Source organism: Sciurus vulgaris, assembly GCF_902686455.1.
Source record: "Sciurus vulgaris genome assembly, chromosome: 9".
In the NCBI taxonomy this organism is placed as follows: Eukaryota; Metazoa; Chordata; class Mammalia; order Rodentia; family Sciuridae; genus Sciurus; species Sciurus vulgaris.
In genome coordinates, this window is record NC_136469.1 from 128,919,706 (window position 1) to 128,935,894 (window position 16,189).

At 39.3% G+C, this 16,189-nt stretch overlaps 1 protein-coding gene across 1 annotated transcript in view; it reads right to left on the reverse strand.

Moving 5' to 3' along the window:
• Positions 1 to 16,189, reverse strand: part of LOC306670183 (cytosolic beta-glucosidase) — a 109,661-nt gene that overhangs the window by 51,782 nt on the left and 41,690 nt on the right. Inside the window, exons 3-4 of the mRNA XM_079154792.1 lie at positions 5,980 to 6,785; positions 5,115 to 5,238 (exon numbers count right to left, since the gene is read on the reverse strand). Of these exons, the coding sequence (XP_079010918.1) occupies positions 5,115 to 5,238; positions 5,980 to 6,785 (930 nt within the window). The remainder of the gene's footprint in view (positions 1 to 5,114; positions 5,239 to 5,979; positions 6,786 to 16,189) is intronic.

Consider the following 16,189-nt stretch of genomic DNA (forward strand, 5'->3'; position numbering starts at 1 on the left):
GCCTAAAGCTGGTCATTAACAAACCTTCTCTGCAATCATCCACCGCTGTGCTAACTCAGGCATGGATCTGACTAGAAAGTTGGGCTGGCTCAGAAACTTTCCAGAAGGATGCATTTTTTTTTTTTTCCTGTGTGGGGTATATTTCTTTAGGGAAAGAAAATATAGTTCCCACTCATTTAATCATTTATTTCTCATTACCTATGGTCTAACCCTTCCCTGACAGACAACCAAATTCAGCAAACATGTGTAGAACACTACTATATAACAGGCTCAGTGCTCGGGGCTAAAGATCTAATTATGAAAAACACAGCTCCAGTCCTTAGAGGATTCGTGGGGCCCCCAGAAAAATTAACCATCATTTACAGAATCCTTAGTAATGTGCCAGAGCCTCTTTAGGTGTTCTAAACATTATCTCGTTCATGTTTTTACCACCCATCAGAAGACAGATGTTTATATTAACCCCGTTTTAGAAAATTAGGTGACTGAAGTTTGTCTGCTTAAGATTTTCCCCAAAGTCATTGAGACCATAACTGTCAGGACCAGATCCCAAAACCATGTCTTGCCTGGCACATTCATCTGCTCCAAATGACAGAATTGGGGCAAGGAAAAGGAAAGATCATGGAATTCCAGGTTGAGGAAAGATTGGAAGTCAAGCCAAAGGCAGACATGCTGGATATAGAGGAGGAACAGGCTGGACAGCAGCTGGACCCCCTTTCCAGATGAATTTATGTGGTAAGTAGAGTCTTGCCCTTCAGGAGTAACTTCCCTGGCGTACCTCACTTCCTGACCTCCACAACACTGAGATGAGAGATCCATCCATTTGTGTGTGTTTACATGTGAACTCACTGACCCTGCCCTGGAGTCTGAGCACAGCTGTTAATTTTATGAATATCATAAAGATTCATACAATGTGAGAAAACTTAACTATTTGAGGATCAATGAATCCCAGACATACAAAAATTCATGTGGCAGAGCAATTCCCAGGTGAATGGCAGCTCTTTCTGCTGTCGGTGATTTGCTTGTTCACCTCATCTGAAAACTTCTCAGATGGAAATAATGGAGTTGTTGCTTCTTCTCCACACCATTCAGCCTGGAAATGGCCAAAGGGTCAATTTTAAAACACACATCAGGAAGATTGTCAAGAAAATGGTGGAAAAACATGCCACAGCTTTGAAGGGGAAGGAAAGGATAGAAGAAGAATAAGTCTTTGAATGGCATTTTTTTTTAAATAACAAGGAAATTGACTTAGAGATGATGGGCACATTTTTAACTGTGCACATTTTATAACAATAATAATAATAATTACCATTGGCTAAGAAACTACTAGATATAAGTTAACAGCTTATGGGTTATATATAACTCATTCATTAAATGCAACCTTATAATAATTCTGCCAAGGGAGAAGATTTATTCCCATATTTATACATAAACAGAGGGTTAGATAGGTCAGGCAACTTACCAAAGGCCTCTCATTGAAAAATTTTCAGAACTAGCCTGCAAGCCTAGTTATATGCTATTTTAAGTTTTGGGTGTTGCTTTACTCTTCTTGGTATCTACAATCATAAAATACAACCTATTTAAAGATAATTAAACGACACAAAGATAAAAAGGTACTCTCTCTCTTTCTCTCTCTCTAATTTTTTTGTCCTGTCCCAAAAGGAATAAGAAACATTAACTCACTTTTTTACTGCTTGACTAATTGCTGTGGAATTTGACCTCAAGAGACCAGTGAGCCCTCCAAGGAATAATTGATCCAACTATAGTGCCGTTAGGTGTCCATCCATGAGTGTGATATTGGAGGGGGGCCTTGTTTGTGGAAGTGACAAAACCATCATATATCTGACACCTGGTTCTGGTGGGCTCCACCTGCAGTGCTTCCCACTAATGGATTCCTTGATCTGTTATTATTTTTAATTGCTCATAGGATGTTTCCTACTAAGAAAGTTCTTGCCAACTAGTATCATCAGTGCAACCTCAAAAGAGTCTTAGAAAATGGAGCAGTAAATTCGGCTCAGCTCTTCTGATAAGAGGTAGGATATGGGGTGTCTGAGCTTTGTCCAAGGTCATAGACCCTGCTGTCCCTTTTAGAGACAGCAGAACTAATTTTAAAGAATATATGCAAGCCCAGAGTGCCAAATGTAAGGAAGAAGTTCTATGCACAGACAAAAAGGCACTTAGACTCAGAAAGCCCTGAACTTACAAATCATATCTGATTCCAAAATAATCAATAATAGTATTAATAATGTACCAGCTCTTATTCCAGTAAATATTACTTAGTAATTCTGTGATTTGAGCAAATGTCTTAGTCTCTTAGTTTCTTCTATAAAGTGTAATGACCACATCTCACTGTTTAGAGAACGACGTGAGATGGTGGTATTAATTAAAACTCAGAATAAGGTTAAGATGAGAGAGAAGAGTAAAACTTTCCATTGTAAGTAAAAAATACCATCTATCAAGAATATGCCTGCTGCTGTATTTCAGGAAAAACTGGAATCAGAGGCTCAAGAGCAATTAGAGAATTGTCCCTCTTTCTTGTCTCCACTTCCGTAATGCCTAGGTATCTCCCCTTCTCACTGCTTGGAAACATATGGCAAAGTAAAGCCACCACTGGTTCACAACATTGCACACACTCTCACCCCTAAGAAACATTCGAAGTAACTGGTTCAAGTTCTAAGTCCAAGGCAAGAACAGAGATTGGCTCAGACCATGTCATGTGCCTACAACTAGACCAGCCAATTATCTGTTGAGAGGAACAGATTTTTATCCCACTTGCCAAGCTGTGGCTGTGGTAATCATGTGGATAGGAGGAGACAGATGGTTCACAGAAAAGAAGGTGTTTTTTTTTTTTTTTTTTTTATTAACTAAGCGTTTTATCACAAAAGGATTCACTGGTTGCTAACTACAAAAATCAATGAAAAATATCTGCCAGTATACCAAGAGACAGATACACTTACTTTTAGACAGATTTTTGTCAATTTGTAGATTTCTGCACATCTTAAAAGGCCATATATACACACACATATATATATATATTTTTTATAATCAAAGCAAAAATGGTATTATGTATCGCGATGAATACCGTCTATTGTTACAATTCAAAGAAAACATAAATGGTAAGAAAATGATGTTTTAAATGCATGATATAGTTGCTCCTTAACTTAAAATGACTTTGTCCTAATTAACCCATCATTATTTCAAATCTGCATTTAATACACCCAACACAACTGAACATCCTAGCATAGCAACATGGTACACTGTGGTCTAGATTGTTCGCCCTTGTGGTTGCAGATCTGACTGGAAGCTATGGCTCTCTTTTGCTGTCCAGCATCACAGGAGAATTATTTCATGTTTTCTAATATAGTATGAAACCAGTCCAGAGAAAGATCAAAGTTCAAATTTCAAGGTTTAATTTCTACTACATGCAAACCTACTTCACACCTTCATGAAGTTGAAAAATCATAAGTTGAACCACTGTAACTAAGGGACCCTGTGTATTTTTTCCATTAAATAATTTAAAGACTCAATGTGGTTTGATATGTATATGTTGAAACAGGATTTTGTTGATCAGCTCTCTTCTTTCTCCTGCCCCTTTGAAACCCAAATCTCACAATTTCCACTCTTCTGTTAATTAAAAAAATCATCTTAGTTTGGGGTCCACCACTGAGTTTTTAACATTAGAGATACTTAAAACTATTTTAAAAATCTATGAAATGTCCTTAAATAATTAGCACTAAACAGAGATCACCAAGCTAGAAATAAAAAGGGACAATTTTTATTTTTCTTTCCTTTTCCAAATATAACAGGAGCAATCTTAGACAAATCATGCATGCTCTCTATATCCATCTGTAAATCTGCTTCAAAGCCTACCTGTTCTTCATGATGAAATCCAGGAGCTTCAATGGGTTAACTATAATAGAGTCCATTTACAGGGAAAAGTTGGGAGGAACCTCAGAGAACTAGAGATTTCTGTGTCTTAATCAAAAGAGGAAGATCACCCAAAGTAAGAATCTATTTTGTGTATATACAAAAGAATTGTTTTGCTTGGGCCAAATTGTAGGAATCCAATTGCCTCTGTCAATAAACTCAAGGCCTAGATGAGAGATCCAGTCAACATATTTTACAAAAAGACCAGTTTCCATTAGTTTCCAGAATTTCTTCGGACTCTTTCCAGTATAATACTGAAAATTCTTGGAAGGAATAATAATTCCTGGACCTTTCAAATAAAATGATAAAAAATGAGTACAGCTACCGTGTTTAATAAAAAAATGGAAATCAGAATTCTCATTTTGCATGTGATCTTGCTGCTATGATATGATTGAGAAGGAACAAAATTTATGAAGCAACACTGTTCTGAGCAATAATATTCCCAGAGGCAGGTAAAGGAGGGAACTGGGAAGCTGCCTGGTCTAGAACTGTGTTAACTACTAAATAGGATTCCTTTCGATTTGTTTGCATATATGAAAAGAATTACATGGAAGAACAGAGTTTCCAGAGTAATATATTATTCTGAAAAATAATTTAAAAAATAATAAAATAAAAAAAATAATAATAAAAATTGTGTTCATCACCCTGAATACAATTCACACATTCGCTAGGAGAAAAGTGCTAGGATGAGAAACTTCTTTGGGGTTCTTGGTTACAAGTTAAGGTACATACATGGAGGGAGGACTTGTGCCATTTTGAAATTTGTTGCATAAACACTGAATTTGGGTCCTTAAAAATTCCTATCCATTCATTTCTTGGTAGTCAGAGAATATTAAAATATGCAAAAAAAAGGGTGCCGTTATCGAGCAGTGCTAATCTTTTTGTAATAAATAATGTTCTTTCCCAACAGCAAACACTCCCTTTATTCTTGCCACCCTCACCTGGAAGCCACAAAATGCAGAAGACAGTTACTTTTTACTTGATTCAATTTCAGGAGGTTGAAGGAAGGCCAAAATCCTCACCTTCCTCTTTCCTAAATACTTTTTCTCCCCTCTCCTAATTACATGACTTTACACTGATTTACATGAATTTCAGCTTTTAAAATCATTGGTCTTTGCAGAATGCAAATAAGTACATGGGAAAATTATATTAAGTTTGCACAATTGATCTTTCATCATTTCAAATGGTACCTTTGAACAGTTCCTGAAATGTCTGTCTGAAATACTCCCAGCGCTGAGTGTCATCAAGAGCTGGTGGGTCACGCTGGGGAAACCCATTCTCAGTGATGTAAATTACAGGGTTATTATACGTATCCTAGAACAAGAGAGCAGAAGTTTTATTCCAAACAGATGTTTAAAAAAAAAAAAAAAAAAGCTCATAAAATCAGGTGCATTACCCTCAATCTTCTTGAAGCTACAACCCCAAAACTAGTTTTCATCAAATTGCACTGACCCTATTAACTTAATTTTCCACACGCTGACCTTTTATGACTAACAATGGAAAAGCAAAACTGTGCAAATGTCCATGAAGACAGTCAAATGACTCTTATTATAATGAGAAGACAGAAATATCTTTCTTCCCATCAGCATCTGCTGATTGTCACTGCACCTTAACCCCTTAGTCCTGCTGGCAGCCACATTTCCTATTCCCCACAGGAGGGGTCCTAAAAACTGGTAACTTGAAATTTTAATTTCAGCCACCTGGATGTCAGCCAGCATAATGGAGACTCAAGAAAGATTCAGCCATACCTTTCCTTAAAATGCCCTTTAACAATCACTATTGTGATGCCAGCTGGAAAAAATATGTCCAAGCTACTTCTATAGCCATCACCAACTTTAACAACAAATTTTAAGTTTGGCTACAGGTTTGAAACCCCATTCCTGGCTACTTAACCCTCATCAACTCACACCCTAATCTGTTCTTCCCAGACAACAAATGAACCTGATCGTATCTAAAATCACCCTTTTTTAAGTTCCATATGCACTCATATATATGCCTGATTGCCACCTTCACATTATTTGGATATACATAGACACAAACGAATCATGCTTTTACCTTAATATATTTCAGTAGTTTACGTATTCCCCATGGCACCACATAGACCCAATCAACACCTTTCCAAGATGGATCTGGAAAATAATCAACCTCCATATCCTGCCAAAAGCCTAGTTCTCCTAGTCCTCCTTTCTTATTCCCCTGGCTCTTAATGAAGCGAGTCGTATAGTATTGCACAGCAAAGAAATCAGCAGTGCCTTTGATCATTTTCTTCTCTTCTTCGGTGAATTCTGGAAGCCGTGATGATGGACACCCTTGCTTTTTACTCATGGATGCAATCTGGGACTTGACAAGCTCAGGATAATCACCATCAATGAATATAGGTTTAGCAAAGAAATCCAATGCAAAAGCAGATGCTTTTTTAACTGCTTCCTGGTCAGGCACAGAGTTGGGATTTCCTGGTTCCAACCAGACAAGAAACAATGATAGGGACACCATACCCTTTTGCTCTTTTCGGAATAAGGAATCATAGCTGTGCCAGGCTCTGGCATGAGCCTTAATCAAATTATGAGCTGCCTGATATCCTCCAGTCCCAAGGTGAGGAATACCAGGAGCAAACCTGCCCACTTCATATGCCAGCACAGCAAGAATGTTAGGCTCATTTATGGTGATCCACTGCTTGACTCGATCCCCGAAAGTACTGAAGCAAAACCGAGCATATCTATCAAAGTCTTCAATGATTGCCTCCGACAGCCAACCTCCTTTGTCCTCTAAAGCCTGAGGCAAATCGAAGTGGTAGATGGTCACTATGGGCGTGATCCCATTTGTCAACAAATCGTCAATGATCTTGTTGTAATAGTCAATGCCTAAGAGAGAGAGAGAAAAAAAAGAATATATGAAAAGTTATTTTTAGTATGTTGACCATAAATTTTAAATGAGAAAGGGTCAAGAGGATCTCTTATTCAATAAGGTTTATTACTTCCCCCAATATAATCAAAGAGACGCTGGAAGGAAATGTGGAATTCCAGAAAAGACTGGCTGATCAGGGAGTGGGAGAGTGATGGGGTGATATCATGGGAAGATACTTGTTTTGAAACTGGAAACATTTGGGCAAGTCACTGTCACCTAAGATTATGCTATTTTCACACTTGTTGAAATTTGATTTGGTTCTTTGTATCCAATCTTTACCTATTAAACTCACTAGAATACAAGCCCCAGAAAAGCAAGGGTCTTGACTTTCTAATTCAGTTCTGGATTCCCAAGTACTGGAATAGTATCAGAAATTTAGTAAACAATAAAGATTTGTGGGGTGAATGAATGAGTGAATGAATTAATTTTGGCGGTATTGGATATAAAGTAAAAGAATTAATTCAGATGACTGTCTGAATGCTTTTACAAACCTATTAGCTTCACAAGTCTAGGAAAGGAAACCCACTGAGCATGAACAAGCTCAGCATTCTTCCCCAGAATGGGCTTCCAACCAAAGAGAGTCAGAGGCTTGGGACATTGTGAGAACCTGGCTGGGATTTGCTCAAACATTCTGACAAGGGACTTGGGAATACATAGCCAGCCCTGGGTCTCAGCATGGGTTGGGGAAAGCTTTGAGGACTGTTGCTGAGTTCAGAAGAATGTTATTAAGTTGAAGAGACTCTGCCTTGGGATCCATAGTCAGGAAGATATTGGTCCAACCTGTTGATGACCCTCACCTGGGAAGAGATTTCCAGCACAGATGTGAGCACTGCACAAGGTTTTGTGTGTAAAAGTGTAGAGAAAATGAATCTTAGAAGAGCAGTTGTCCTGTTTGAAGAGGTTAGTGACTGAACAGAGATATAAAATCATATGCAGAATTGTGTGTGTTAAAAGTTTGCCTAAAGGACAACTCCTTTTTTTGTCCTTAACTTAGTATCCTCGAATTAAAAAAAAAAAAAAAAATTGTAATTCAGATTTAGGAATTGCTTCCTGCATCCAATTATTCATTTGTTAAATGTTTAAATATTAGTTTGATGGAGAAATTATTATATACTAAAACATATAAACATGAGCAAGGTAAAACACCATCCTCTTCCTCAGGAAGCTTATCAGGAGGGGCTAGAGATAAACTTATAATCCAGTACAACATAGTACCACTAGTAAAGATAAACTATAGAGTCCTGCCAGAAGTGGTGGAGCACACCTGTAATCCCAGTGGCTTGGGAAGCTGAGACAGGAGGATCATGAGTTCAAAGCCAGCCTCAGCAACTTAGTGAAGCACTTAGAAACTCAGTGAGACTCTGTCTCTAAATAAAATATTTAAAAAAGGGGTTCTGGGGTTGTGGCTCAGTGGTTAAGCACCTCTGTATTCAATCTCTAGTACCAAAAATTATAGAGAGAGAGAGTCCTAATTTAAAATGTGGTAAAGGGTACCCATCCTACACTTGGGGCATTTGAAAACATTCTGAAAATATCATAAATAATGACTTCGAGAGTGAACAACAGGTTACCTAAATCCTACCCTGAATCCTTCACCTATGAGCTCTGTGACCTTGGGCAAGTTACTTGATCTCTCTGAATTATCTTACCCCTCTGTGAAGTGTAGTTAATAATAGAAACCTATTTCAATGAATTATGATGACAGTGGCATGAATGAATGAATTGAACATGCTTAAAACAGCTCTTAGCATCTGGTAAGGACTTAGTACAGCTTAGCTATTATTCTAGAAATGATTTTTATTGTTATTGTTATTAGTGACAACTAAGTTGATACTAAAAAGGTGAATATAAATCACCCACACAAGTGATCAAGGAAGAGAAAAATGGGAAAGAAATGTGCCAAAGACCAAAGGAGATGTAGAAATAAAGAGCACCCAAATGAGAAAAATAGGCTATTCAGTGTTCTATAGCTGGAGAGTCAGCAACCATCATGGGCAATCAGCATAAGGCCTACAACTCAAAGGCCATCAGGAAAGAGGAAAAGCAGCCAGATATGGTGGCACATGCCTGCAATTCCAGCAGCTGGGGGGCTGTGGCAAGAGGATTGTGAGTTCAAAACCAGCCTCAGCAACTTAGCAAGGCACTAAGTAGCTCAGTGAGCTCTTGTCTCTTCTCAAAATAAAAAATTTTAAAAAGGGCTGCAGATGTGGCTCAGTGGTTAAGTACAAAGAAAGAAAGGAAAAGGAAGAAAAACTCTATCTAGTTTGTTTGTTTGTTCTTTAAAGGAGACATCTTCAGGTATAGTCTGGAGGTTGCTGGCGTAAGGAAGCAGGAGGAAGGATAAATAGTGGTGATCCCACGTGGTTGGTTTGGGGAGCATATTTGGCTTTCTCTGATTGGAACTGAATTGAAAGCGGGTGAGACAAACAAATACACAAGCAGTGGACCAATTCCTGACTATTCTGGACTGAGGGCTACAGAGATGTGGTTTGGCTTCTGATGTTTCTTATATAGGTCACAGTTTTATTTTCATATAGAATTATAGCTATATTGTCTGGTCATCATTTGTAATTCTCTTAGAAGGGTATGACCCTTTCAGGCCGTAAGTTCAGTATAAGGTGAATGCACAGATCACCAGAAGAGGAGTAAGAAGAGGGGAAAGTTATCAAGATCACCAGAAGCCACATTATACGCAATCATGTGTTGGTCCTCTGCCTAAGTGATATATTTAACAATACCTCATTTATTTCACAAACTGAAAGACAGTGTGAATCATGTAGAACAATTGCATATTTGGGAGATGCCTTAATATACTATTTCTCACTTGGTAAGCAGAATAAGTCCTTTGCCTCCCAAAGATGACTGTACCCCAAACCACGGAGTGAATGAATATATTATCTTACATAGCAAAAAGAGATTTTGCAGATGTGATTAAAGTAGGAACTTTCAGATGGAAAGATGTCTCTAGCCTGTTCAGATGACCCAATATAACCACATGAGTCCTAAGAATAGAAGAAGTAAGTCAGAGACATGCACCAATAAAAGAAGAGAGGATGGCAGCTTGAGAGGGACTCAATCTGCTATTGCTGACTTAGAAGATGAAAGAAGGCGACCACCACATCAAGTACTGCGGGGGCCTCTAGAAGCTGAAATGGTCCTCAGGTGAGAGTCGTCAGGGAAAAGAGAACCTCAGGCCTACAACCACAGGAGCAGAATTCTCCCAACCAAGACCCAGGCTCTCCCACATAGGCTTCAGAAATAAATGCAGCCCTCCTGACACTGGATTTCAGCCTTGGAGAGACACGTGTCAGACACCCGCAGGACTCTAAGGTAACATATTTAAGCAGCTAAGCTTATAGTCATTTGGTGCGGTAGCAATAGAAAACTAATATACTCACCAAAATTTCCTTTCTTTCTTAATGAGAGAGCATTTCAGGAACCCATCCCTGTGCCCTGTGAGCCCACATTTCCTCATTTGTAAATGGGGATATCAAAAGGGGATATGATGGGATTATCTTGGTATTGTTAACATGAGTTTTTCTAGTCAATTCTTTTCAATGGCTTTGAACATAAAAATAATATTAACTTTCCCTTACTGAATTCGTACTCTAGATACCAGGTGTCATGCTTTCGCTTTATCCTAGCACTAAGCCAAAGACATGGACGCTTTTATCCCTGTCAAATATATGAGAACAGTGATATTCAGAGAGTCTCAGTGTTGTCAAATGGAACAACCAACACTTAATCCCAATTTGTCTCACTACAAAGACAGAGGGGTTTCCATTGCAATACCACACTTTTCATGTTTACTAATGTTCCAGAGTCAGAAAAGTGTGACTGTTTCACTAGGTTTAACATTCACCTATCACAGACCTGATTACAATACCAGGTCTTTTATATTTTTTCTTTTGGAGGAATCATTAATGATGGTTTACCAGTATAATTCAAACAACATGAAAATCATGAGTAGTGTTGAAAATAAATCAATATTTTAAGTAACAGAGCATTGCATGATTAATATTTCATACCCCAGGTCTGAGCACTTTATGTCTGGTTAGTATAGTTTATTCAATGCTATCATGAAACTTTTCCATGAGGTAATAGAGTGGGATTTTAAACCACAAAGCCCCATACGATTCAGTCAAAGGACTAGGACAAATCACTTGGCCCCTACACCTAAGTTTCCTCATCTGTGATAGAGGAATATTCACAGAACCACCTCAGGACTGTAGTAGTGAATGAGACCAAATGGCCAATGGACATTCAGCTTTATTTCTTTCAAACAGGTACCATGCAGTGCTAATTAATTCTCTGAATACACATAAATTTTGCAATGATCATCAGTTACCAATCTAGGGATCTTGAGACTTTTGGAGATCATTTGGGTCCTGTTCTGCTTCTGGATATTTAGGACAGGGTTGGTACTTTTAAGAATTAAAACTTCTATAACTTTCTTTCATGGTCAATACCATAGTATCTATTTTATTAAGCTTGTTTGATCTTTGAAAACATGAAATATATTTGAATTAAAATTCTCTAAATATAGGAAAAATAAGCAAGCCCAGACTAACTCAAATGTCAAGGTCGTATTGAGGGCAGTTGGGTGGTAGGTGCAAGGTATGGTGGGTATTATCTGCAATGACAGGGAGTTATCAGACACCCGATGACAGAAAAAAAAAGAAGAAAGAAGTTAATAATGACAGCTGGACTCAAGGGAATTGAAGTTGGAAGCTGAGAAAGTCTTTGTCTTGTCCAGTGGGCGGGGACGGTCTCTTCCACTGCAGCCTCGCGGTGCCTCTGCTCCATTCCCCTCCTTATTTCAGAACCAATACTTTATGTGCCCAATTTTCTGTGGTCTCAAAATGGCCACACCATCTGACAAAGTTCCCTCAGAGCCCTTGTGCCCTCCGCCAACCAACTCTGACCCTCAGTATCTGCGTTGCAAACACCCTAGAGAGGGGAACATTGCTGGGCAAACTCATCGTTTCCCACAAGGTCTCAGGAGTTGTATATCACAGGGGATGAAGGCTTTCCTTTGTCCTCTCAGCGGTGTCTGGGAGTGGAGCAGAATTACAGAGTGCAAAGAAAGGAGTAAATACCTTAACAGAGGAGATGACTGGAGCGTGCAAAGATGATGCTTCCCGATTTCAAAAGAAAAAAAAAAATCTATAAATACCGTAACAAGAATTCATTTTGATCATGCACCTAACATGTCAATATACCATAGTTCACTTGGATTCACACCTCTTCCACGATTCATACCAATTAATTTATTTCATTGTCCTAGGTTCTTTTGCCACACTGCCTGTATGGGTTAGCTATTGCTGCTGTAACAAATTACCACAAATTTAGTGGCAGAAACCGACAAATTTTATTATTTTACAGCTCTGAGGGTGAGAATTCCAAGGAATTCTCAATGGGTGGAAATCACGATGCCGCAGCTCCTTCTGAGGCTATAGAGTAGAATCCACTCAAGGAAGTGGTTCCTTGCCTTTTCCAGGCTGGGGAGACCTGCGCATGCTCTCTCCTGTGACCTCTTCTCATTCTCGCCTCTCCTCTCAGTCCTCTGCTTCAGTTCTCCTATCTCCCCTCTCTGGCTCTAATCCTCGTGCCTTCCTCTTTTAAGGGGCTGCTGTGGTCACACTGGACTACACAGATGATCCAGGCCCATCCCATCCTGAGATCCTTAACTTAACCTGTATAGTCCCCCTTTTATCAGGTAAGCTGATATATCCTCAGTTCCTAATATTCAAGACAAGGACATGTTTGGCAGGATCATTATTCAACCTAATGTAATGCTCAACATAGAATATGAGGTTGATGGTTGTTTAGTTAATTTATTTAAACCATTCCTGACAAGTGCTAGTGAACAAGAAATTCCACATAAACATTCCTTTTTTTTTTTTTTTTTCCTTTACAATAGTTGTGTCTCCTACTAATCACCTGAAACTTACTTTTGTGGCAGATATGAAAATATACTTGGACAGTTGAGAAATACAGAAATATGTGATCTCAGTTGCCAGCTCAATCTCTTCTTGTGAAGCCTTGAAAACTCGACATTTGAAAGAGAAAGGCTAGGTAACAATTTCACTTTGTAAAATATTCTTCCAGTTTGGGGACATAGAATTTTACAAGGCTCCAAATGTCCCATAATCAAGCTTTAAAGTGGGTAGTCAAACACACACACACAAAAAAAGGGGGTGGGCATTCCTTGCAAAGGACAGGGACCGGATTTTCTAATTCTTTCCACGCTTTTTGAGAAAATGTTTAAATGGAAAAAAACAAATGATGGCCTTCCTGAGTTAAAACAGTTCCAATCGCTTCAACAGATCACTGCACAAGAATGAGCAACTGCTTATTGAAATTCTGCCTCCTGGAAGCACAGCCAGTGCCCTCTTGTTCAGGGAAAAGTCTGTAATATTAATCAGCTGTGGCTTTACAAAAGCTGAGGCCAAACACAGAAAGCTCGGTGCTGCAGGCACCAGAGGGCCACGTGAGCTTGGCGTGAGTGATTTCCTGTGTTGTTCCGGTGACTCCAAAGAGTCCAGAGCCACTCCTCCGCCACCTTCGTGCTCCAGTTTTTCTGCTTCCCTGCTCTTAGGTTGGTGACCTACAGTGTGTCCCCATGGACTTCTCTACATCTTAACTTGGCTCTAGAAAGCTTGCCATGCTGACATATTGGTAGAAGTCTATAACCCTTTATCTAAAAATTTTGGAAAAAAAAGGTGTTCAAAATTTTCGGTTTTAAAAAAGAAACACAGAGCATAGATCATATTGAATTAGCAGCTCCAGTGGGGTAGAGTCAATATTCCCTAATATTTTTGCAACAAAATATATAAATATTCTCGTGAAATAGAATAAAACCAAGATTATGAAAAAAAATTTGGACATCCATTTTTAGATCAGTTGGTGGTACTAATTTAGTTTTAGAAATATCCTTGGAACCTTTCGGATTTTAGAATTTCAGATAAGGGATTATGGACCTGTGTAACATATCAAAGGGGACTGTGATTAGTAGTTGTAGTACTAGCAGTAGTAAGTGGTGGTAGTAGTATTTTGTTGTTTGTCACCCAAATGGAGCCTCAGGAAAACAGACTCCTAGAATCAGTGGAAAGAGCCTTAGTGACATGGAGCCTCCATTTCATTTTACCAAGAGGGAAATAGAGCATCAAGAATTCACATGCTTTGATGAGGCTAGAAATGAGCTCTAAGTTGGATGCTGAGTTTTGATGTTAGACAGACCTAGGCTGATCTTAATCCTAACTAAATTTGTCATCTTAGAAGTTTTACACCCAGCCTATGCCCATGTTGCCATTATTCCTTCTCTTTTGAGAGGCCCTTTACTCACAGGGCTCTTATGAGCATTAAACTGACCAATGTTAAGTGCAATGGTTGGCACAGTGAGCTGTACATCCTACACGTTCCATAAAAAGCAAAAATTACCATCCTCAGTTGTGATTTTTATAGTTGCTATTGACCTAATTCAACTAAATTCAGTGAGTGTTTATGGAATTCCTCCTCAAAAGGCACTGGACTTGGTTACAGTATCTGCCCCATACACTGTAAACAACTCAAGGGAGTCCCTTAGATCTGCATTGTGAATACTTAGCACAGTCCCTGATGCACAGCAGGCACTTTGGATGAATGGGTATAAACTCAAGATACTGAAAACCATACAGTAGATATAAAAATAGTAACAAAGAAGAGTGTGAGAAATACCTTAACAGCTTTGCAAAGTGCTAAGAAAATAGAAAAAAAAAAAAAAAAAAGAACTGTGTGTGTGTGTGTGTGTGTGTGTGTGTGTGTGTGTGTGTATTTCCTCTGGCTTGGAACAGAGGAAGACTTTAAAGATGAAGCATTTGTGCTAGGCTTTTAGGCCTAAGTAGTAGGCTAGTCCGTCAGCAGGTGCAGTTAGGGGTCAGGGAAAGGCCATTCCAGGCAGAAGGAAGAGTGTCAGCAAACTCTACGAAAGCAGAAAACAGAAAAATGCAAAGTATTTTTAATAAGGATGGGGCTATGTGCGAGGGAGATTATGGGGAGGAATCACATGGGACCCAGCCAAGCAGAAACTGCAGTCTTCAAAGCTTTGGAAGTCAGTGAAGACTAAGTCCAATAGAACTTGCAATGATATAGGAAGGAGTTGAGACTGGAATTTGAGGCATGAGATGACTGAATAATTTTTATTTTGCTTTTTTTCAGCAAGAAATGATCCAGACTAATATGACTTAGGCCAAGCTTTAGGAAAATGGCAGTAGTGGTATTTTATAGGAAGAATTAAAGAACAAAGAGAGGGAAAGTAGACCCATCAGAGTATAACAAAAAGCCCCTGGACAGAATGATAAATACCTAAGCCAGGGCAGTGGGGGTAGTTAGGAGGGGAGAGGTAAACAGGCACAAGGAGAATGGACCTTATGTGGCAGCCAATTAGATGTTGGAAGCAAAGAAATGAAAGGATTCAAAGATCACTTTTTGTCTTTTAGACCTTGAGGTATAGTGGTACTGAAGAGAAGGGAAGGTATAGAGATGTTGAATTAGGAAGGCAGAAAATTATGAGTTCACTTTTATACTAAACAACAAATTACCACCTGTTCAAAGTCAAAAATAAAAGGAACCACTGACGTCAGGAAAGTACACATTCGCCCAGCAGCCATCAGTCAGGGGCCAATGTCTTCAGAACCAAGCCATGGGCCTGCTTACCTTGCACTGTCCCTATGTGGGGGAGGCCACACAAAGGTCAGAGCTTCATGTGGGCCCACAAGCTGTAGTTGGTTCCATGTCCCGAGGAGATCACCTCAACTCACATGAAGTGAGCACTGCAGGTGCTCACGACCATGGAGGAATCATCCTCTGGGGTCGTTGTATGTGGGGATCTCACAACTAGCTCATAAAGGATCCTTGGGTATCAGCGAAGGCTCGGGTGTGGGAAGCGTGGGGCGGCAAGGTGCCCTCACGCTGGGCCATCCACCTGCCTACCTTGCATTCAGAGACTCTCCTTAAATTTTCACTCGAGGCCCCTCACTTGCTCACCCAGACCCAGACTGTGAGTAGTGTGAAATCTTTTCCAGGAGGAAGTAGTAATAAAGTATCATTATTAAGAAGCCATATGTTGTAATGCAGGGGTTGGCAAACTTTTCCTATGAAGGAACAGAGAGTAAATACTTTAGGCTTTGTGGGCCATATGGTCTCTGCCCCAACTACTCAATCCTACCATCATAGTGAGAAAGCAACCATAGACGATATGTAATGAATGGACATGGCCTTGTTCCAATAAAACTTTATTTAGAAAAACAGGTGGCAAACCAGATTTGGCCCTCGGGTCATTATTTTCCAGTCCTGTAAGGTGGAAAGGGCTAGCCAGACC